Below are 24,084 nucleotides of genomic sequence, written 5' to 3' on the forward strand. Positions count from 1 at the left end.
CCCAAATGATACACATCTGGCCAGTGCTTTGTGAAACTAAGAGTTGTGTTTCAGCATTTTTTTATCAGGCATGAATTCCGTTCTGAAGGGAGATACGTGGATGTAACTTAGAAAACAAAATTACTGGAGGCATATTAGCAACTTTAGAACTTTAATTGCTGATTACATCACTGAGCTAAGGTCGAAGATGATTCGCTTGAACCTGATGTATTTTGTTAGAATGTAATCTGAAGGATTTATTTGAAGGTACATTGAGGGTACCTTTCCCATCTCAGTGGCGAAAGGAGAAAGTGATTATAAATCAGTCTTTGATTTCCATTAGAAGTCACAAGAAGGTGTATTTTAGTCAAGGACTAATGCAGTCTTCCACCATTTGTTTGAAAGAAAGGTGCTTAATTGGAACAGCTCATCTTAAGGGTGTTTTCTGTGTTCTCTTGCTCTTAAAAAGTATGCTGATTTCTGTTGTTTTCCTTGTATTGTTGTTTACCCTTGAATTTAACGTCTTCTATTTGAGAATTTCAAGAGAATTGGTTAAGAGCCATGCTATTCCACAGGCAATGGCTTAATCCTGCACTATTACCTTTTCTAAAGTAACTGAACTGTTTTGGGAGGGGCATGGGGCTTTTTAATTTTCTTAAGAGCTGTACTTGCACTGTTAACCTCAAGCTTTGTATCTTACGGCTTGGCTGGCTAGGATAGAGAAAACAATGTCATTTTCACCACTCTGAAATATTAGTATGCTTGACTAATAGTAAACAAACAAGCAGTTTCATAATTTGTTTCATGAAAAAACTTGCTCCCCCAACTTGAGTAATTACCAGAAACATAAGTCATTTGTCTGTAACATTAAACTTTGTTTAAACTAATTGTTTATCTTCCCAGTAGAATAAACTGCTATTGCCAGCCCAGAGAATAAACATTTAGAAAACTGGTCTGTACAGTACTAAGACCTAAAAATCTTGGGACTTTTAGGACAAGGAAAAAAAAAAGCAAGCCCAAACCCTCAAATATGAAGAAAAAAAAAATGAGGTGGCCAGAAATACAGTAAACGATCTGTTTACAACTAATTTATTTTGGCTATAATTAGTGTCTCCATATGTGTCTGCTCCAGTTGCAGGACAGTTGCGCTTCGTGGTTTCCTGTCAGCCAAACCAAAAATTTCTTTTTTGAAGATGGCAGAAATTAAAATCTGGTGAATTCACAAGACATTCTCCTGTATTTTGTTAGTTACCATGGCATTTGCTTACTTATTTTGATGTGTTACCACTTGACAATAAATATCTCCTTTATGTTACTGCTGCAGTTTTTAGTTTTGCTTTTGTGACAGGCCCGTTTTACACTGTATTTATAGACAATCATAACTTCCATGGAGAGAGTGTGGGTTCTTACCAGGAGGGGTAGGAAAAAGGGCAAAAGCAGCTGAAGTTGCAAATGTTACCTTTATAGCCCATGCTATATTAAGTTTCAGGCATCCAAGTGTATGTCTATTGTGGGTTATTCTCTAATTTTGGAGCTAACATCTTCAACTGCTGACTGATGTTAATTTCCATTTGTCTAAGGGAAAGGTAGAAAGAGAGAAGATACCTTCATCCTTTGGGTGCCATCCTGAATCACTGTATCTGTATACCTAGGGCAAGTATTGATACAGCAAATCTCACAGCGGAGATCTTGAGGAACCTACATTAATAAGTAGGATGTGGGCAGAAGGTCAGTCCTGGGAGTGCAAAATGGACAACCAGCCTGGTCCCCTGGGGGAGCTGTGACACCACAGGAGAGGCTGTTGGAGGACACGCTGCTTGCGTTTCTTTTGGTCTTTAGGTTTTTATTTGGCCCAGAGGGGTGTAGGCTTGGCCAGTGTTATAAATCCATATCACAGAAAATGTAGCTTTGGAAAAAACAGATGAACCAAAAAGTGTCTTACTATTTGGTGTCAACAAGGTAAGCTACTCTGTGTTGGAATGAGTGACCTGTCTTTTCCCTTTGTCAAGTGAAAATAATTACCTTGCCTATTGAATTTTACTGGGTATTTTTAACTTTGAGTGAGCTCATTTTAGTTTTACTGCCTGAGTGCTGGAATAGAGCTATGTCCATAAAACCAGCAGTTCAGTCTGTTTCCCATAATCCTGTTTTTTCAACAGACTTTCTCCTGGAACTTTGCTTATCATGTGCTTGCTATCACCTGCACTGGAAGTTATTCTTGGAACTATACAGATTGAGCTAGTCTGAAGTATATGATTGTTCAGCCTTCCTGTCTCATAAGGGATTTATTATCTTTAAGAGCAGTTAAACTGCCAGGAACCTTGAACATAGTTAAAACATGGCAGAAACCTCAGTCAAAGCCCATTCCCCATTGCCTACATAAGGCAGAGCATTCCAGCATGCCAAGCTTCAGAAATGAGTCGCTGTTCAGAGCTTAGGACTTTCATTCAGCAACTTTAAGCAAAAAATTGTTACATGGAGATTTGTAAACCCTCATGTTTCTCACATAGGAAAGGAGAGGATTTGTTTTTCTTCATTCAAGCTATTAATCTTGACTGTCCTTTAAACAACAGTTGTCTAAGCAAAACTGATATATTGGTGATAAACTGATGGACGTTTATCTTGTGGCACTAAATGAAGGGAAGGAGTGACTCAAGCTTACTTTTTTCAGTGCCATATTAGAATGACAGATTCTATTTAAGACAAGGGTCATAGTTTTAATTCCTTAAGTCGGAGCAGTCAGATCAAGATAATTCGTGTTATTTTGGACAGTAAATGCTGGTTGTTTTTGGTGCTACCCAACAATAGTGCATCCTCTGAAAATACTGTGGTTTTTCAATTTCCTTTTGAAAAAATCTGAAGAGTAACGATTTTTATTTTGTTGGGAAGAGAGACTCTTTGCACATCGTAAAAAAGTAACTTGCAATTGTTTTTGCAATACTATTTCATTTTAGATGGCAGTCAGTAGATTTGTTCTTGGACTAGAAGTAGGACTTCAGTCCTCTCTACTGATTACCTGGTGCTTTGCTTTACTCAAGCAGGCTTAGCTCGAACCAGCACAGCAATGCCACAAGGATTGTCACAGGAAATAGGTACTTTCTTGTTCTGCTGTTAGTGAAATGGAAAAACCTGCTATTTTTTGGATGGTCAGTCAAGAGCAGCTGCCTGTACTTAGAAATCCTCTGCAGTCTGGATGAGCTCCTCTGGGTGTGGAGTGTGTCAGCAGCATGACTGATATGTTGAGTCTCTTTGGGAGGGTGCCTGTCAAATTATTGTTATGCTGCCTCCCGCCAAGCGATCATGGAGATGCTGCCACAAGCTCAGGGGAGAGCCTATTGTTGATCTTCTGAGCCAGAAATGAGGCGTTGTTGTAAGACTAAGCAGTTGGTGGGAGAAGAAGGTGGGTTGTAGACAAGTGGGTGAATGATCCTCTAATAATGATAACGCTGACGGATTAAGAATTCTCTTCAGTTTACTGCTTGTGAGTGTTTTACAGCTGAGGGAGGTGATGCTTTCATACAAAGTACTTCATATAGTTCCTTGCTGGGTGTGCTTACATTTGTCTTGTATGGCATCATATTTTGTCCCTTGAGAACACCTGACTGACTCATTCTTGTTTAGCTGTGGTACTCTTCCGAAGCATGATTATTTAAAAAAAAAAAAAAAAAAGACACTGATGATACCATATCTGCAACTTCTTTTACCATCATATTTACTTTACTTAAAAGTCTTCTCACCTGGCATCTCTGAGTCAGCCCGGACAGATCATCTGTATTACTAGAGAGAATTGCAAAAGGCAATTGGGTGCAGTCTGTCAGCCCCAGGCTGCCTGGGCAAGCAATCACATATGAACTCACCCTAAATTCCAGGGAATTTTTATGTGGAAGAACCTAATTTGTCTCTAAATACTCTTGGCTTTAGTAAACTACTCTGTAAACCACCCGTGCTTCTTTATAATCTATTTATAGTCAACGCCTAAGCTCTCATTTCCTTGCAAGGAGACAGTTGCTTTTTGTTACGTTTCCAGAATCTGCACTGATTGTCAGGTTAGGAAATTCTACACTTCCAAAAGCAACATCTTATTGCTATGCTGGCTATTGGTTCTTATCTCTTTTAGGTCTTGTAAAGTTTTTTCTTACTGGGTGGCATTCCTGTTGCAGTGTGAATGATGACGATGTTTTGTATGTATTTAGTTTTGTGTCAGGCCTCATCTCTCTATGTGAGAAAATTCCCAGGAGTATTTAACGTACGCGTGTGGATAAATCTCCTCCATGCCCCATAAAGTACTTTACTATGGGCCAATATAAAGCAGTCATTACAGGGTGGTGTTTAAACTTCTGAGATTAACACAGTCTCTCAATTGCACTTACTTATTTTTATAATGTGTAATTTAGCAACTGAACCGTGAAAAGTTATGGCATAGCAAGGTCTTTTAAAAACAGTGGTTCCAACTCTGCTTTCAGCTTGCTTCATTGTAAATCTGGAGCAATTCCATTCTCTTTGTTAAAAGAAAGAAGGAAAATTGGATCATTTATGGGAGCTGCTCAGCTGGTATATTATACATACGTCTGAAATGTATTGTCAGATGTTGGCATGGCACATTCTCCGCTCCTATTGAAAGCAAAGAGTTTGTGCCAGATTTCTCTGGAGCCAGACTTGGACAATGCTGTTTTCTCCATGCAGAAAGCTGTCCAATTTGCCATTTTGCTAAGGGAGTTGTGCAATGGTATTTTTGCCTGGATGAGGAAAGTTTGATCAAGCCTCTGTCTGAAAACCAGATGCTTTTATCTGTGGCCACCACACCTCTAGATAGCCGTGAGATCATTCCCTGCTACTTACCACTTCCAACTAAACTATCCCATGAGGCTATTTCAGAATACTTTTTTTTTCTTCAGAAGTCTTCCATGTAAATATACTGAATCAACCAGCAAAGTTTTGACCGTGACTGTCTTTGTTTTGCAGAGTTCTCTTGTAAACAGGCACCATGCTGGCTTCCCTGAATAGCACCCTCAGTGCAATTGAATGGGAGCAACAAAAGCGTAGGAAATGAAATGTCCGCTCAATTTCCTATTCATGTAAGTGAGAGTTTATCATATTGATTATTAGCTTCATGTAGTAAGGATCTGTGATCGTTCGTAAGCCTTTTATTCCTTTCTTTTTAATGAACTGCAGTAAAACATTGCCTCACCTGAGCACTGACTCAGTGTTGAGGCATTCTCCAAACTTAGCGTTATAATTGCTATTAATTCATCATTACATGTGGCAAAGAATGTCACCACACTATGAAGCAGCCATGATGGATCTTTATCAGTTGCTCATTCTCTGCAAAATGTTCCTTTTTAAGACTACATGGGATTCCAGGAATGAACAATTTTAAGTAATGCGTAAACATAGTTTTAATAACGGTACCTAGTTACATCTCTCCTCAGTGGATGAGGGAATGCTGTACAAGGGAACTATCAGTACACATATGGCACAAGCGTGAAGGTCAGGGACAGAGAAGTGAAATGACTCTCCTTGGGTCATCCTCTGGAGCAGCAGCAGCATCGTCAAGAATAAAATCCATCTTTCTTTACTTCCAGCTTTGTGTCTTATCAGCTGAGCAGTATATGTCTTCAACAAAAAACACTTGCTTGTAGCTAAGGAGATTTGTCACTGTGTACTGGATCTGTGGCCCAATCTAAAGTCCTCTGAGTTGATGTGGAGGAAGTCTCTTCACTGTCTTTTTTGGAACAGAACACAAGTCAAGGCTACCTAACTCTGAATTGAGGCTTGCCCACCAGTCTTCCATGTGCCTCACACCTCCATTTTCCCATCTGATCATAGGCAGATATCCACGTGATCATCCAACACCTCGTGGACTGCTAGGCTTTTTTTGTCTATTCCATTTCTTGCAGCGTTAGCACTCATGCACCTATTGCCTAGGCTAGACTTTGGAGTGGAAATACAGGTCGTTGCACAAGCAGATGGTTACTGCATATGCACTACTGGGATCTGCGTGTTAAGTACCTACTTGTACGTAGGAATGATGAGTTTAACACTTGTGTTCTCAAGGTTTGCCAGTCGTTTGGTGCTTGGATCATGTGGCATGTCACGTTTTGAAATGTTTCTTTGGAGATAGTGACTGTTACCTGAATATGTGTAGAGAATTCCTCCGTGTGTGATATGATGTTTTAATGGAGAAAGCCACTATCACTGTAGTAATGCCTGTTAGAAGTCTGTTAATGACTCCTGGACTTCCTAAATCAGCAATCAGAAATTAGTGGCCAGTTTTCTTTCAGTCCAGCCAAGGCTTATTTTTAAAAATAAGATGTATTGAAGAATAACCTTAAAGAATTTGCTGGTCTAGCACTTATAAGAATGTCTTATAGTAAAGATTTTAGCATGTCTTTTGCTAAGGCATTGCAGTAATAATTACATGTAAGTTCCATTTAGTGGGAATAAATTGAAGCCAAAACTATATTTCAATTGAAAATAGTCAGAAGAAAACTTTTACGTAACACAGCCATGGGAGAGGGAGGCTGGGGAGCTGTGACGGAGGGTGAGACGTCGTGCTTCATCTGCCGAAGGGCAAAAGAGCAGAGCCGGCACAGCCCTGACACCGTGCCTGCCTGCATTGAACTAGCAGGTTTGGAGCGCAGCTCCGAGGCTGCAGTAATTCAGCTCCAGCGATACAGATGAGTCTGTGACTGGGAGGATCTGTGCTTCTCTGCTCTAGCAGCATCTCCGGCTTTTGTTTCCTGTGTTGCTGTCTACAGCCACTAACGGCAATGATCCAAGAGGAAACCACACAGTGTGTTCATTTACACCATCTTTCAAGAGCTACGAAACAGAGAAAAGGTGGAGAAAAGGCCAAATGAGGACATGTGTGTTCCTCTTCTCTGCAAACTCAGCTTCAGCTGCCTGTGCCTTCCTCTGTTCCTACAACACCAAAATAAAATGTTTCCCCATGCCTCCACCTTGCAAATATTCTTACTGAACTCTGCTCAGCTCAGCAACAATTGCAGGCGTGTGTAGGCGGGACTGATGGACAATTAAATTTTCTGTCTGTTTTTTTCCCCTCTAAGTGTTTTTTTTTTTTGGGTACAAACAGTTGTTGTGACCTTCAGCTGATGTGAAGGAAAAGGTGTAAGGTAAAGTACGTTTTTAAAATGAAATAACAGTTTTATGCGTGCTTTTATAGATTTACTGCAGAAGATGGTGTTGGGCCATGTCCTTAGGTACTGTCATCTGGTGTAATTCTACCGAGGTGAATGCTATTATGTCAGTTTGGGTATGACGTGAGAATGTAACGTAGTGACAGTATAAACTGGCAGCTTTTGATTTTCACTCCCTTGTACTGACAAGAAATTGGGTCTTTATTTATGTATCTATCCAGTTCCAGTGAAAATCAATTGTTCCACTGTCACCTAGTATTAATTTGCAGTTCTGCTACAGGTTTTCTTCCTTATGATTGAGAAAGTTTAAGCACAGAATAATTTTCAGAAGTCCCTGTTCAACCCACCTGTGGGAGAGCAGTCCCTGGTGCCGAGTGGGTTTTCCTGAAATATTATGTGTCTTTTATGTGTACATATGTGTAACATTAAATTGTTTCCGCTCACAGAGGTTGTAGGATTTGCACACTGGTCCGGAGGTGACAGATTGCTGATGGGCATTTGTTTAATTTTTAGAGGAAAAAAGTTTCTTCTTCCCCTGGTGTACAGTGCGAGGGGGACATGTCGAGGCATGCCCTTTTCTGTTTGCTTCCAACAAAAATGGCAATTCTTCAGTTAAATTAAAAAAAAAAGGAAATTCCCTTTTTTTCCCCTCTCAAGTATGTTTTGGTAACTGAAGTACATTCACACTTGGAGAGATGGGCCTGTTTTGCAAGGGAAAACCAAAACATTCCAGTGCAGCTAATATTGCAGCTCCTCTGGTGCCTTAAGTTCAGACCACAGCAGGGGGTGCAGACACTTCAGGGGAATGTGGTAACTTTCTGGATCTTTTCTTTGGAAGAAATAATAAGATGAGTCACAATTAACCCATTCAGCTAGGTTAGGCTCTGGGAGATGAGAGAAGAGATGGAGATGAGTCTTTTAAGCCAGGTTGCGGCGGAGAGGAGGCTGCCTTGGGGCAGTCTAAGTCTCTGCATAGGCTGGGCAGGCCTGTCCTTGCCACCCGTGCTGTTATACCTGACTTTCCTTTGTGCAACTCAAGCTTTTTTGGCATCGCGCTCTAGTTTGGAATAGCTATTGCTTTCTCAAATGACTGAAGGTACAGACACAGCATCCTGAGAAGGTATCTAGATCCTCACCTTGGAGGACATGTGGTGCCCCCCACATAAATGGGGCTGTGCCCATGTGAACAGCTGTGGCATGTTTTATTCTAGGCTTGAACTTCTCCTGACTTCTGCACCAGCTATCCGACTTGCTGGCCACACTGTAAGTTTACTTGGCTGCCCACTGCAGTGGAAAGGGCATTTTTCCTTGGCTGAAACACCTTGAAAACTGATCCCAAGCTTGGTGGTTGGTTTTTAAATTATTATTTATTTTATTTATTTTGTTATTTTGTTTATTTCTGCTAAAGTAGTTAAAATTGGTTTATGAATTAAACTGAGCCACCACTTGCCTATAGGCTCTGTTTCTGGCTTGGGCCTTTTAGCTCCAGTGTTCTGTCCTGCAGAAAAGAAGTCGTTGTCTTTTCTCATGTCCAGTTAGGCCCAAGCAACACATTCATCTTCGCCATTGCAGGAAGCATAAACTTGCTCCCTTTCTTACAATCGTCTCTTGTACATCCTTCCCCGAGATGTCCAACCTGATGTAATGATCTTGCTTTGATTATCCTGCTCTGGCACAGCAACGGGCTTGGTCCAGGCATCCTGTGCCATGGGGTACACAACTCCCCAGAAAAAAAGGGACCTCCAGGGCCAGTATCTGTATGTTGGCACAAAATATTCTGTTCCTCTTACACGATTAAAGTGGAAGGAGTGTTTTGAAGTATATTGGGTATGTGTAGGTTCCTGAACAAGTACTTTAAAAGCAATCAGTAGAACTAAACATAGCAGCAAAGTAATGTGAAAAGGTATACCACTACCAAAACGGATTACATCTGTTTTTCTCCATCATTCCATGTGACAGAGCCCGGGAAGCAGATTGTGTGCTCCTCCAGACCGTCAGCCAGGGTGATGGCCAACGAACACGTTGCTTGGGGTGTTTTGAGGTAACAGGAGATTGAGGCCAGATCTGAGGACATCACATTCTTCTGGCATCCTAAAAAGGACAAAATTACAGTTGTGAGGAGGCCATCCAACCTATGCACAGCCCGGAGGTGTTTCCAGGTGACCCCTCAGTGTTCCCAAAGCCTTATTGCTGGTGGGGCAGAGGAACAAGAAGCCAACATGGGGTGATTCCTGGCCTTCGGCCCGCTGTGATCTCTTCTTGCATCACAGCAAGCGCGTTCTAAAATTTCTAAGTGAGAATACAAGCTGCTGCAATTCTTTGCCAACGGGCATTACTTGCCTTTTTCCCCAGCTGTTTGCATGTTTGCAGTGGTAACATTTGCATGTTGTGCGCTGCAGGCCTGTGAAGCTAGTCAGAAATTGCTTTCTGCTGGAAACAGTTACCTCTTTTACAAAGAGGCTTTTAAAAACCTGTTAACGGGTGTCAAGAAATGCTGGATGTTCAGAAAAAAATAAATTTAAAAACTTGAAATGTAAAAACTAGCTACCTTAGCTGTGCAACCTGGAGTTTTTCTTAAATATAAATACTACTGAAGCCGTTTCAGCGAAAGAACACTTCGTAATTTCTCACAGCGTGACTCGCAGTGGAAAACACGCCATGGCAGCAGCCGTCGGGACCATAACGTACTGTCTTATCAGCTGGGCTGTCGTTAGGAAGCAAGAACTATTTCTAACCCAGATGAAATCTCCAGCGTTTCGTCCTCCATGACTGGTGGGTGGATTAGCAGTCAGACCCCTGAGGAACAGGCTGAAAGCCTCTGTGTCCATGGTGGTAGGGACACAGTTGGGATAAGAAGGAAGACTAGCACATCCAAACTTTTCGTTAAGGATTGCTGTTGTTTGTTACCATTAGTCCTTTTCTGGTTTGTTTTATTTTGCTGTCCTGAGAATCCATGTCTTTCAGCAAGCAGAGAAACGTCTGTGTCTTCTCTGGTACGTAAGAAAATACGGATATGTCTTTCGTCCATCGCAGAAATAGCTACGCACCGGTGAGATGGGCGAGCTGCAGATTTCACGTCCCGTTGCTCGCTGCCCGTCTCTAGCAGCCGAGTGCTTGTGGGGGAGCCCCTCGACCATTAGATAGCCACCGAACGACGACTGATGGACCCTCCCTCGACAGAGCAAAGGACAATGCTGGGCTAAACCCGGCGAGCAGACCTGCCACCGCAGCTCTTCCCTCTCTGCTTCCCAGACATCTGTGACCCCGGTGACAAACTGCTGCCAAACACAGCTCCCGCAGGGCATGTCTCTCCAGCTCGTCTCCTTGTCCCCTGCAAGCACCGATCTGCCTGTCTCAGCAGTGCTTCGCTGCTTTCCGTTTTCATTTTTCCAGCCTTTGGACCCGATTTTTTTTTCCCCATGACCATGTGGCTGTGAAAAAGAAGTGTCTTGAAGGTGAAAAGCTGCCTGTTCAAAACACAGGCTGGGGTGGCATTTGTTCCCGGGAGTAGCACCTGAAGGACAAGTCCACTACGCCATGACTCCTTCCTTGATACATTTTCCCAAAAGCTTGTAATCTCCAAGGTAGAAATGGCTGGTCTGGGAAAATAAAGCAAAGCATGTAAATTGCTACAATGGGATGCTCTAATGCATTTATGTCTCCTTAAAAGGAAGCTAAACTGCATACACAGGATGACAGACGAGTTTATTTTCACATGTGGATTTAATAGCCTACCAAGATGTAACTGAGTTTTTAGTGCTAGAAAAAGTCTCCAGGAAAATAGTTCCCTGGGGTGAGGTCTGTGTCCACTTACAGCTGAATTTCAAGGGAATGAGTTGAAGAGTGCTTAGCTTGATTACGGGGCAGGGTGGTTAATACAATACTGAATGAATCATGGTGCTACGGAAATTAATTACATCTTCTTCACAGAACAGAGGGAGTAGAAATGCCCCAATGACCATCTGGGGTTTGAAACTCAAAGGAGTTGGAGGGAGTTGGAGGGAGCTGATTGCCACTCTCTGCTCTCTTCGTAGCAGTATTTGTTACTCTCCCCAAATATTTATTTGGTAATAGTTGTAACTAAATTTGTGATGAAAACCTACAAATCACCCCGTACTTAGTTTCATGTGAAATCTGAGATCCTCTTCACTGAAGCAGAACGGTGGCAAATCCTTGGCCACAACAGCCCTCTTCAGAAAGGGAGATAATCTAAAATGATCTAAATAAGACTCCCCCACCGATATGGCACTTTCTAGGTTAAAGCACAGGAAATTGTGAATTTTGGGCTCCATCCTGTTTGATCATTTACACTATCTCCTTATCAATGTACCTGGCCTGGCTCTGGGAGATTGGATGGTGTCTGGATACAAGAGGTACAATTTAACGCTCCCAACTGCTTGAAAGGGACTAGACGGTGATTTGTGACCTCTCTGGCGATCGTGAGATAAAACTCTGCAGTCTCTGCAGTGGGGACATCCTCTGCCATGCCACTGATCCTGGCCAGAGCTAGCCCGGGCTCCCCATGGACACCTTGGAGATGGAGCTGAGCGAAGGCTGTGACCTGATCACTCCCAAATTGTGGGCTGTCCTAAATCCAGATTCAAGTCTTGCAGCCTGTAGTAGATGGGAGGCAAAGTGCTGCTGCCAAAAGCATATAGATGTTTCACAGGGAATTTAAATAGTAGGCTGCTTGGTAAAGCAGAAGCTGAGACTGCTACCTGAGATGATAGCAAACTCTGCTTGCCCTGGGATAAGGCTTATGAGCATAAGCACATCAAAGTATAAATGCAGCTGTTTTGCTCCTGGACCCGAGCTGGCTCGAGCAAAGCCACCCTGAGAGTCTCTTCCCAGCGCTCCTGTCCGGGATCGGCTGCCGCCGGTGCTCCCGCGCCAGCAGAGACGTCCCCCGCAGCCGCGTCCGCAGCCTGCCAGGGACCGGTGCGACCTGCTCTCCAGACACCTGCGGTGCTGCTGCAATTCTGGGAATGCTTGGCACCTCAGGAGGTATTTGGGACTGAGTTAATTTAATTATTCTCTTGCTTATTTCCTTCGAAATCCACTTAGTGATAGGGAGGAGGTGCCTTGTCCCTATCATTGTTGATGGCAGCTGGCCAGCCGGAGTCTCTGCCTGGCAGGAGTGGGGATGGAGATCTGGGTCAGAGTAAGTTTAACTTCAAGGCACTGGGCAAAAGGGAAAGAAATAGGAATTACTGCATTTAAAGCTGTCAGCTATATTCTTGATGTATGATCCCCGAGAAGAGTCAGGCCAGGAGCTACAGTGTTGTGAGTTAGAAAAGTCTATGGAATTGGGAAGAAATGCGAGAACCTCGTCCTTGTCTGTGTCTGACCAAACTGTCAGTCTTGATCTAAATCAATGACAAGAGTCCCACTAACTTCACAACTCAACATTTCAGACCATGTAACTCATCGCAGCGCAGTTTTGAGCACTGGCAGCCAGGCTGTATGGAGGGGCATGGAGCACAGCTGCTGCCCAAGCAGAAGAGCTTGCAACCAGCAAACTCAGTCCGTGCATGGCCCGAGGTTGAGCCCAAGTGGTAACACTTGTGCCTCTCCCTACTGTTTTACAGTCTTTCCACTGACCTCATCATTATCATCTTTTATGGCATCCCATGAGCTATTGAAAGCAACAGAGGAGGAAATTAAGGGCCATATACTGTCCAGGCTCGGTGGTCCTATGTCCCCTGACGAGCTATTCTCTGCTGGACATGCCCACAGTGGCTTCGATTAATGTTGCATAGGGCGCTGAAGAAAGACTAGAGCAAGAAGGAAAAGAAAAGTTGAAATACTACTCACGATCTTCCTCTCTATTTCCCGTCATGTTCTTCTCCTTGTAAACCTCTACCTTCCCCTTCTACAATGGATTTAGACTTACTCTCTTTCATTTTCTGGCTCTGTCCCACAGGATTGCTACTCCTCTTTGCCTCCTAACTGCATTTGGTGACCATTTCCTAGCTGTGGTCATCAGCCTCTGCTCCTTACTGCACTTGGAGTTACCACCAACTCCCTCTCCCTTCCTCTCTGCTCTTCAGACCCTCTGGAAGGGATGACTTTGGATCTGAGATTGATATAGGCTTTAGACAGGATCTTTTCTAAACCCCAGATGTGTTTGGACCGAGTCCACTTTGGCTGGGAGTGCTCTCGTGTGAAGTTGTCCCAACAGTCACTTCTGCGCCCAAATAATAATTCAGTTACGGAACACGTCACCTGTTTGTTCATAAATTATGGGCCACTGTGTGTGTTTGGAGGAAGGGAGAGTGGGATGGGGGAGGAATAGAGGAGGAAGGAATTAATTTTGAAAGTACATTGCGAGTTACATTTATTTGATTGACTCTAATCCATCAGTCTTCTGTTACAGTGCTCATCTCCTTGGGGCTGGTTTGAAAAGGGGGAATTTACTGCACTGTAAGCCAGGGCAGTGATTTGCAAAGTCGGAGGCATGGGATGTATCCTAGGAGAGAGCATGGAACCAGAAAAAGAGGCTGAAAAAAAAGAAAGAGAAGCTTGTGAAACCCTCTGCAGAGGCGTAAATCTGCTGAACGTTACCCACTGCCCCCAGCCACCTGTGGGGACATCTTTGGAGGGGAACAACCTACCTCACCCTCAAGCGTCTCTTGTACACCAGCACACGTGGCCCATCAGAAGTGAGAAGGGACCAACGGGCGGGCAATTAATTCACCCCCTGGCTCCCTGTACGCCCCGCTCCCCTTGGGGTAACTCTCGGGTAAGAAAATTTCCCAGTAGACCAGCGGTTGCTGATCAGGCCTCCTGGGTGGAAGCACAGTACGAACTCAGGGTAAACGTGGGCTTGTCCTCTCCAGCCAGGGAGAAGAGCAGAAGCAACAACTCCCTGTAGACAGTTATTGTAGGTGCCCTCCCCAACTGAGAAATGTTTGGGAAACACTTGTAACTCTTTTTCTCAGGTGTTACGAAGAGGATTTGTTTTGTAAATAGCAAAGCTGTTAATTGCCTTGACTTTAATAAGACGGAGCTGAAAAGGTGTTAACAAGTTTCTGTTGCGCTGTGCTGGCGACCGGCCACCACGGCGAGCTTCGCAGCGGGAAAGTGGCAAAGTTGCCATGAAAGTACCTTTGCTCTCCAGAGAAGGTAAAAAAATGAAGCACCAGTTTAACCAAAGGCTTGGGATTAACGGAGGAATTTTGTAGGAGGGATTTAACTTGAATCGCCATGCAGTTTAGTTCCAGAGGACTCCTTCTGGTGGGCGACAGGGACTGGAGTGTCCCCACGGCAGCACAGCTGTGGAGGTCTGAGCTGGAAGGGGTTTTAAGGGTTGTTGCCTCCCTCTGCTTCTCCCTCAGGCACAGGTAGAGGGAAGCTCCAGCACGCACTGTGGGAAGCCCAGGTGTTTAGCAGCTTTGAAAATCAGCCTGGTGGCATTTAGGGATCTAACTTTAAGCACCTCACTTAAAAAAAAAGGTTGCTTAAGATTGAAACGTCAACTCTAAAGTCACTAACTGGTAAAAAAAAAATCTTTCCTACACGCTCCAGCAAGCCAGGCACCCAACTTCCCCATCTTTCACTGAAAACCTCTGCCAATAAATCCTGCAGAAGGCATTGCACAGATGCTTTTTCATCCTCCTCTATGGGACTGGCACTAGCAGGGGCGAACCAGGGGCTGATTAAGGCCCTTTAACTTTGTCATGCTAAGGGTTGGTTTTGCAAGTCGAAAAGGACCTGTGACTTGTTTTTTAAGACTCCGGGGAATTGCTGGCCCTCACTGGTTTCACTGCACCAGATGCAGCGTGACCGGGAATCTACGCTGCATATGAAAAGGTCACTTACCCTGTTCAAGAGAGGAGATTCTAACACTTGTCAGCTTGAGTGATGGCGACTCCGCATTGAGAGCCATAATATTCATGTCAGAGAATTGCCAAGCCCGTGCGGAAGTGTTGAAGATGGATGGCCTGGGGATATACTCCTGACACTTTAATACGGGGGGAGGATACAGCACAAACATCTCATGCAGAATTATAATCCATGAAAGGGCGCTGGTGGCACAAATTGAAGGTAATCCACCGGGGAAGGCGTTTCACAGCTGGGGCGAAGCAGGCTGGGGTAAAGGAGGGCTGCTGGCGGGGCTGCTGCGGGGTGTCGGGGGAGAGCACGGCCCCCAGCTGGGGCGGGAGCCGGGGGCGCAGGAGCAGCGCTGGGCCAAAATCCGTCCCCCTCCAAACCGCCTTGCAAAGGTGGTCGATGCATGCGGCTCGTCCGTGGGCAGCCTTCCCGGCTCCGTTTCCCTCTCGGACTTGCCACTATATGAAGCGGACGCCGTCCTGCTCCCCCGCAGTCAACAGCAAAGCACTTGTCCATTAAACAAACCGTCTCTCAGCTGGCTGACGGTCACGGTACAGCGACACGGCCTGTGGAGGGGAGGGGGACCGGGGCGCGCGTTGCTCGCCACGGCACATCAGATTCCCGGCACAACCGTCCCTGCCAGCCCGTGGGGGAGGCAGCAAGAGCTACAGCGTGGGTCCAATTCCCGCACTGGGTGACGCCCGCAGCCCGTACCGGCGGCCCCGCGGGTCTGCGTTGCCGCTGCCCAGACGAACGTGCACACCCGTCTGCCTCCGTGTGAACCGCACACCCCAAGGACGTGCCATCCCTCCCTACCAGCAGCGCGCCGGCGTGGTGCGCACCTGGACTTCACCTTTCCTCCAGCCGGTGGTGGAGGCCACTCCAGCCAACACCGTGCGTGGAATCGTGCCCGTTTCCCTGCCCGAAGGGGAATTAGGCTGTGGGGACTAATTTCCACCTAATTATGAAGAAGAAGGAAGACAAGCCGGCGAGCTGGGAGCTGCTGCTGCTGGCGAGCCTTCGCCACGGCTCCCGGCGAGGGTGCCGGGACGGGCACCGGGACGGGCACCGGCACGGCAGCACGGCCCGGCCAAGAGCTGACAGGTGAAACAGGGACAGTGGGGATCCTGGGTCAGACGGGAAGGTCCGGGAAAGCTTGCAGGCTTAGCCTGGCCATTATTCTGGTAGAAATATCCCAACACTGATTTTCTGAAACGCTACCAAGAGCTGAGCGGGTAGCTCTGATGTAAACCTGTCCCAGTCTGTGGTAAGGCTATAGCTGGCCTGTGTTGTTTCTTCATTGAGAAAATGTTTCCCTTTCTCATGAAAAATGGAACATGAGCCAGTCCTTTCTGCAAATAAAGGCACAAATACACTGCTGGGGAGGTGGTGGTAAATCTCCATAAAGCCAGCAGTGATTTCAGGCCAATCCGACCACTGTCCCGCAGGTTTCTTATCACACAGGTCACTCTTCCGTGGCAGCAGCTCTGGAAAAGCCGGTTCAAACGTGAAGGTGCTGCTCCAGGACCCTGCCAGAAACCCCCCTTGGGGGCTCGGTGGGGTGTGCCTGCTCCAGGGCACCCCCGGCACCCCTTCCTGCGCCCCGGCGCTGCGGGCAGCCTTCGGCCCCAAGGCGAGAAGCAGCGCCGACAGCTCTTTGGGGCCGGGCACCAGGATTTTGGGTTGAGTTCATACGGCATCTGCAGCACCTGGCCCTGATGGAGATTTTTCCTTTTTCGTTGTAATTGGGATCGTTGCTGCTCCTGCGGGACGGCAGTCAGCTTCCTCCTCAAGGGTTTATAGGGCCAGTCCATCCCTTCCTGCAAGCATGGAGTGAGTTACAGGGGGTTGGGATCAGTGTCCCAAGTTGGAGTTGACTTTGTGTAATCATGAGTAAATACATTCAGGTTTGAAGACATAGTCGCTGCCTTCAAATGCTGTTTGGCTGTGGTTAGGGAGTGGGCCTTTGCAAATCAGTAGATGATGGGACTTTGTGTTACTCTGTGGGGTTTGGTTTTTGGTTTTTTTTTTTTTATTTTGAAAACTGCTGTGCAGGAGTTTGCTGTCCAGGTAAAATCACCCCTGCAGGGATGAAATCAGCCTGATGGGTTGTGCCCTGCAGGCAGCCTTGGGGTTTATTACCCTGTGTACATGGTGTGTGTGTGTGTGTTATTACAGCATCCGAGCACCGGTGGGCAGGGGTGTAGGGGCTCCCTGACAGGGCTGTGATGGATTAAGATGATCCTGAATTTCTATTGTTTTGCAGTGAATGTAGTGAGAATTGATGGCTGTTGTATCCAAGCAACAAGGGGGAGGATGGGAGAGGTTCAGCTTCTCCAGGACCATGACATCTCTGGCAAGGTGCAGCTCTAAGCCATTGAGTTGTCTTTTATATTTGTCCAGGCTTGGTATTACTCTGTGAGCTTTAGAAAGAGCATGGAAAGTGGTATCATGGGATGGTACCTGACTTTCTCTTGAGTTTGCATTTGGTCTCTGGCTTCTGCTTAAGATATGCTCGTTGCCTTAGATAGTCTGGGTGCCAAAAATGTAAATGGATTTAAAAAAAGCAATTGGACAACTTCAAGGAAGAACGGTTCATCTCCAGCATTTAAATGGAACGCAGTGGGTACGAGCGCTGGCTGGGCAAGCCCCTGCTGCGGGCCGGGGGAACGGGAGCGTTCAGCGGGAGAAGGGTTGGTCTCTGCTCTGGTATCTCTGCTCCTCTCCGCAGCCCCTTTCCCCCGCGACGGGTTTCTGGTCTGATGCTGTGGGTGCCTGCAAACCTGTCACTTTTTATTTTCTGCAGTAATGTTAGTTCGAAAAGCTGCTGCAGAGGTGTGTAAGATAGGCAGCACGTCCTGAGCGTGCCTGTCGGTGTGCAGCAAGGTGTCTTTTACGTGTGCTTGGGAGTTACCCTGCTGAAATATGTTTCCCCTCCCCGCAGTGCACCTCAGCAGCGACTGTCCTGTGCTCTGCGTAACCTCGTTTTGTGGCTCCGTGGGATTTTGGCAGCTCCCGGGGCTGCCCAGGCATGGGGCAGTCTGGACGATGACAGCAGATATTAAAAAAGTAGAGAAAGTTTTTTGGGTTTTGTGCAGACAAGCCAGCCAGTGTGCAAGGTGCAGGGAAGGGGTTGGTTTGTCCGTTTTCATCATTTCCAGTGCAGCCTAAATTTTGGTGAGTTGCAAATACTGTTGTGGCCACACAGTGCAAAAATCCTGGGGTTTTTTTGCTTTGGTGGTGTGGCCTATTAGTTATGGAAACTTTAGAAATACCTATTCTGAAGGTAGCAAAAAAGCCTCCCAAACTGACGGCCTGCTGGCATAGCCCTTCCAGCTTTAATGAAACAACTCTTCGCAAAAATAAATGCGTGGGAGGCAGTTGTGCTTCCCAGCTTGGGTGTTTCACACCTTGAGCTTCCTGACTTGGCTCGAGCGTGTGTCGAGGCGGTGTTGGCACTGGGAGCCGCAGGGCTACCCGGGTACAACAGCATCAAAGCGTTTGTAGCGTGGGCGCAATATGCTGGCAGCGCTGTGCGGTTTGGGTTTTTTGTTGTTTTGTTTTTGTGTGTTTTCTTCCCTCCCCCCCCGCCACCCCTTGTCTCTCTTCCTCCTCCTCTTCCTCCCCTGGCTGGAAAGCAAAGCTGGCGGAGCATCCTTTGCCCCCGGCGTGGGGCTGTGGCTCCTGGGAGCGATCCCGGCTGCAGTACGGCCCCGGAGGAGAGCGGGACCCGCTTGCAAGGGCAGCGGCCAGCACGCGTCCCCTCCTGCCCTCCTTGCCGTGGGGCTGTCTGCCCCCGGAGCAGCAGGGAACCAGCAGACACATTCACAACTGTCCCCAAATTTTCTCTCCTGCTCCCAGTTCAAAGGGCTTCCCTCCTACCTGCAAGAATCCTGCAGCAAGTGCCGATGCTTTCCACATCAAAGCGGGGCAGCCTCGCATTGTCTGGGGGACGTCGGGCCGTAGGCAAATTAAAAGAGGCCTTGGGAGCTTCAAAATTGGCTTGAGCCAGGCAGTGCCTGCGTACTCAGCACTTGAAAAAGGTTGGATATCACTGTGATGGGTATTAAAGCAAACCCTCCAGGGATCGAGGGCTGGAGCCAGCTTTTATTGAGGTCTAGGAGAACAACCTTCTCGCTGGCTTCAGTGACTTTTGGATTAATGACGAGAAATCTTGGAAGTGCTGGGCTTTACACAGAAAGGGGCAATTTTGCACCTAAAGTCACGCCTTTAGGGAGCCAAAAAGTAAAAAGCCAATCCTTTTCTTTGTGGTGTTTATTGCAAAATACAGTCCAAAATCTAACTCTTTAGGGATACCCTCAAAACATATAGAGAAAACAGATTGTGCTAAGCAATAATACAACTTATTAATAAACAACATTAGGCATAAAGAATTCTTAATTCTTATCTGCTAATTAAAAAAAAAACCTATAGGAATTTTAAACAGTTTAATTTCATCCAGTACAAATATATGAAGCTACTGTCCATTTGGGGCAAGGGTTCATGTACTAATATACAAAATATAAAAAGGGGAGGAGAAGAAAAAAAATTGGGGGGTGGGGGGGAAGAGATGAAATCTGTAAACACTGGCTTGAAACCTATCAAAGCCCTCAAAAAGCTCCAGCCATTGTAATACACACCATGACACTGCAAAACCCCCTCCCGTATCAGAAAGTGCATCAAGTTTTCCACGAGAAACGCTGCCGAGCAGCCGCCGTGCATGAGCCGCTGGGCCGGGGTGCCCCAGCCACGGTGCCCGGGGCCGCCCAGGGGCACCCGTCCCGCCTCACCTGCCATGGGGCTGGAGCCCCACCACTGGCCTCGGCTGACCCGCTGGACGTGGCACAAGGGGTTAAGCCCACTGAAAAAGTTAAATTCTTCCCTCTGTCCAACACACAAATAAAGTGACTCCCAAAAAGAAAGAAGCTACCGGTAAATATTGAGAGGAAAATTCCATGGAAGCAAGAAGGACCGTGGTCCCTCAGCGCCCGCGCCTTGTGCTTCCTAATCTCACAGCATCCGTCCGCAGGAGGACCCATTTCTTGTGCGATGCCCTGCTCAGCCCTCCGGACCCTGTAGCTCTCCAGGGACGCTCCTTCCCAACCCAGCTCTGCCGGCGGCTGCCGAGCGTGGGGACACCAAAGCGTCCTCCTTGGGCACCACGGCCACCCTCTATCTCTTATGGCCTTTGATCCTCCGCTTGATGTGGTTGGGGGCAGCGGCGCTGGTGTCGCGGCGGGCGCAGAAGTGCTTGGCCACCAGCTGCCGGCATTGCTCGCACCGCACCGTGCAGCACCAGTGGAACTTGCAGTTGCAGCTGGCCACCACCTCTGTCCTCTTCTCCTCCACGCGGAGACCGCACTCGGTGCACAGCCGCCGGCAGCTCCTCTTCTCCCACTGCGAGAGGTTCTTGCCGGTCTGCAGGCACTCGCGGCCCTCAGTGCCGTGGTGGCCCAGGCTGGCGTTCCTCGTGCAGTAGTCAGGAGAGTCCTCCAAGAAAACGAGCTCCGTGGCGTCAACGTGGTGGAAGGTCTCCGCCGTGGCCCCGCGGCTGTCGGCGCTGTTGCCGGCTCTCATCCGCCTCTTGTCCATCTCCAGCTTGTGGGCTTGGTCATATTTTATCTTCAGGTAGTTCCCAATCTCACGAAACTCGGCGAGCTGGAGCCAGCAGGTCTGGATGCTGCAGCTGCCCGACACCCCATGGCACTTGCAGGCTCGCTTCATCGTGGCTCTCACGGCCTTGGCGGAGAAGGTGGAGACATCAGGAGCAGCAGAGCATCGTTATTTAAATCCCCAAATCAGGCTCTACAGCACCTCTAATTCAGGGGGCAAAAGTGGCTTGTGCTGGGCATGATCTCTGGTCCTTCCAAGACACCAGCTGATGCTCTTATTTCAGTTCCTAGAAAACCTCTGTCCCTTTTCACTAATTAAAAGGACAGAGATAATGAGTGGGCACGAACTATTGTCTCCAGCCCTTGCAGGAGCCATTTCTCCAGGACAGGAGAAAAGCGCATTTGTTGGGTCATGCCCTTCTCACGCCATTCCAGTCTCCATCTCACCTCGCTCATCAGAGCATCAACCCATCATCCCTCTCAGAGGTTTCATTCAAAACGTGTGAAACTGCTTCAGAATAATCATACCCAACCTCTCTGCATCTCCTCCAGGCCAAGCACTTCACAGATATTATCTACCTATCTCCCTCTGGTATTTATAAGGTCCCAATCACTGGTATCTATGTGAGATTAAGCCTCGACACACCCTATGAGATAGGTATGTTAAGTGTTGCTGTCCTTGTTTTTACAGACAAGGAGGTTTGGCAAGATGCTGAGAGCCTCCGCCGGCCCAGGCGGGGAGCGGGGGGCGAGTCTGGCAGCCGGCTTGCGAGCGGGGCCAGCTCACACCTGGCTTCCCCGGCCAAATGGCTTGGAAATGCACAGTACAAGAAAGCAAGGTGGCTCTTACTGTGTTTTACAGACCAGACAAGCGCCAGGTGAGTATAAACCCTGTGCATTTCTCAGCGAGTGAGTGGTGTGTGCTGGTAGTTAACCGTGGTACACACAGCTGCAGAGGCTGGAAGCGGGAACAACTCTTCCCGCAGTTCCTTGTGTCCAGCTGTAGGGCCGGATTCTGGCTGTGGTTTTCTCCCCGTGCAAACGCTACGGGGCCTAGATTGCCACAGAGGGCTGGAGATGGGGACCTGGGCAGCCTAACCGACTCTTGGATTTTATTTTCAATATAGACATCATTATAATAATTATTATTATTAATCTGACTTACAAGTCTCCCGACTTCATTGTTGTGCAGGTTAATCAGCGCGCGGGTATCGTGCCCTGTTTCCAAAGCGTCCACAAAGAGCTTGGAAATCCTCTCCCCAAACTCCACGTTGTCGCTGCATCCGCCCCAGACCCAGCCTCGGCCACCTGCAAGACAGACGCACGCTAAGAGCAGAACCGCCCCGACGGGCCAAATTCTGCCCTGAAATCCTGGGGGGCTGCGCATGGGGAGGGAGAGACGACGTCAGCCCGTCTCGGGGCGGCAGCTCACCGACGCGGCCGTTCCTGGAGTCGTCGCAGCCGCAGCTCTCGAAGTCTCCCATGCTGCAGTTCCTGGTGAGGGTGTACATGACGCCGGCCGAGCTGATGGCGTGTACAAAGGATGTTTCCCGGGTAGCTGGGGGAGAGGGGAAAAAAGTGTCACATGCAGACATGGACATCGGTCTCAGTTTATTGGGAACGAAGCTCTCCCGTGCTGCAATGGTGCAAGAAGAAAAAAAAACCAAACAAACCAACCACCAGTTTGTGCAAAAGGTAGGGTGCTACAGCAGTTGTGACTGGAGCCTCTTCAGGCTTCAGCGTCAAGGGTTTCAGCAATTTGGCATAATCCATGCACGGGATGGGGTTTCTTGGCAACAGCAGGACCTGAAGGCGATGCCCGTGTCCTGCTCTGGCCAGCGTTGGCTATCGCTCCCTTCGCCTGCACTTGGTTCCCCTCTGCCCTTTCCTGCTCGGGGGGTACGTTCACGCTTTGATCTTGCCTGCTGGCGCAAATCGTGACTGATCTTGTTTGGGTTGGTGGTCAAACCTGCGCTAGCAGCTGTCTGCACCCACACTTCTAATTCAGTTTCTCGTTTGGCTTTCCTAACAGATTCAAATAGAGATGCTGCTCTGGGAGAAGAGAGATTTCCGCTTGTTGAAGTAGATAGTACTGAAATATATCCACAGCTTTCTTATGAAGACAGTTTCATAGTGCACGTCTCTGGTTTCTCCCTTCATCTCTCCCGCGCTTCTCCCCGTTGCGAGCTCAGGTGCCTCTGGCGTTGCGCGCCCCGGGACGCTGCACGCAGAGCGGCGGGAGCAAGCCCACGGAGCGCGCTGCCGGAAGGACCCAGCTCAAGTCTAGCACCGGTAGAGATCCAGAAAGAGCCTGGGACTCCTAGAAAAGTACTAGCACTATTTACTAGACCAATTAATACCGATGGAGAAAAGCAACCGTGATATCTGGGACACCGAAACCCTTCTCCATCAGCCAGCGTAATAAGCAGCCCCAGCTCTCTCCAGAGCGCATCCTGGCTTGCACCCGAAGGCGTCCCGGGACAGGGATGCTGGTGCTGGCAGGTAAAGGCGCACTCACCGCTGCGGAGCCGGTTGTGGGTGGAGAGCTGCAGGGCGCTCTCGGGGCAGTTCCAGCGCTCCCACCCGAACTGGAACTTGCACTCCTCCATCCCGCTGTGCGCCCCGGCCGCCACGCTGCTGGAGTACGTCAGGTAAGCCTGGCACGGGAAACAGCGGGGTTAAAACCCACCACGTTTTACCAGTTATCAACGCAAACAGACATAAATGGGTCGCGAGTCCTTTCCCTCATTACTCGGCAGGAGTTGGAGCCGATATGTTCTGGGAAGTCTGGTTCCTCAGAAAAGTAGTATTTGCCATTTGCAAAACAAAATTGCTCTACTTAAATTGCTGACGGTCTGTGTGTTAATTACCTTTGGTCCTGTCATCAGAAAGTTATTCACAGACCTGAAACAAAGAAAAGAAAATTAAACACAGTTTACCAGAGGCTGAAGAGCATCCCTAAAACATCCCTTCTGCTGAGTTGGACCCTACCATGCCGCTGCGTGGAGAACGGCGCCGTAGACCCCCGCGATGGAGAGGATGAGGAAGGTGCTTCTCTTCATGGCTGTCACGAGGAGCGGGGTTGGATCCCTTTCGCTGAACCGTAGCTCTCTGCACCGCAGGTCCCCGGGTGAGCAGGGCCGCTTCCCAAGGTGAGCTATCGGGATGGAGGAAAGCTGCAGGAACCTACAACCCTGATATTTATAAGGTGAAGTTGTGAATAGTCAAAACCCCCCATTCATTTGCTACCCAATGACTTAATGTGGTAAAAGGGCTCCCGCTCCAATGGGTGACAAGGAACCGCCTAAGGTTGCACTTCAAAAGGCGGCGCGGTGTCCCTGGGAGCGGGATGGTCTGAAGAAGAGCAAACTTCCCTAACAATGGGACACTTTTAACTCTCTTCCCCACCGCCAGCCATCCCTTTCTCTTGGCCCCAAGTCCTCTTGCCTCCCCCTTTTCATCCTCTGCTCGCCAGCGGAGGCTCAGTCCCTGCGTCCCTCCGA

General features: G+C 47.8%; 1 protein-coding gene across 1 annotated transcript; it reads right to left on the reverse strand.

Moving 5' to 3' along the window:
- Positions 1-20,065: 20,065 nt before the first annotated feature.
- On the reverse strand, positions 20,066-23,643 carry WNT8A (Wnt family member 8A; the record flags this gene model as incomplete). The annotated part of the gene is made up of 6 exons (XM_082006089.1): positions 20,066-20,708; positions 21,747-21,889; positions 22,014-22,139; positions 23,100-23,238; positions 23,452-23,485; positions 23,573-23,643. 6 exons carry the CDS (start codon positions 23,641-23,643, stop codon positions 20,142-20,144), a joined length of 1,080 nt encoding a protein of 359 aa, XP_081862215.1. The 3' UTR covers positions 20,066-20,141.
- Positions 23,644-24,084: the final 441 nt, after the last annotated feature.

Source organism: Phaethon aethereus (assembly GCF_964289735.1).
Source record: "Phaethon aethereus genome assembly, chromosome: 14".
Taxonomy (NCBI): domain Eukaryota; kingdom Metazoa; phylum Chordata; class Aves; order Phaethontiformes; family Phaethontidae; genus Phaethon; species Phaethon aethereus.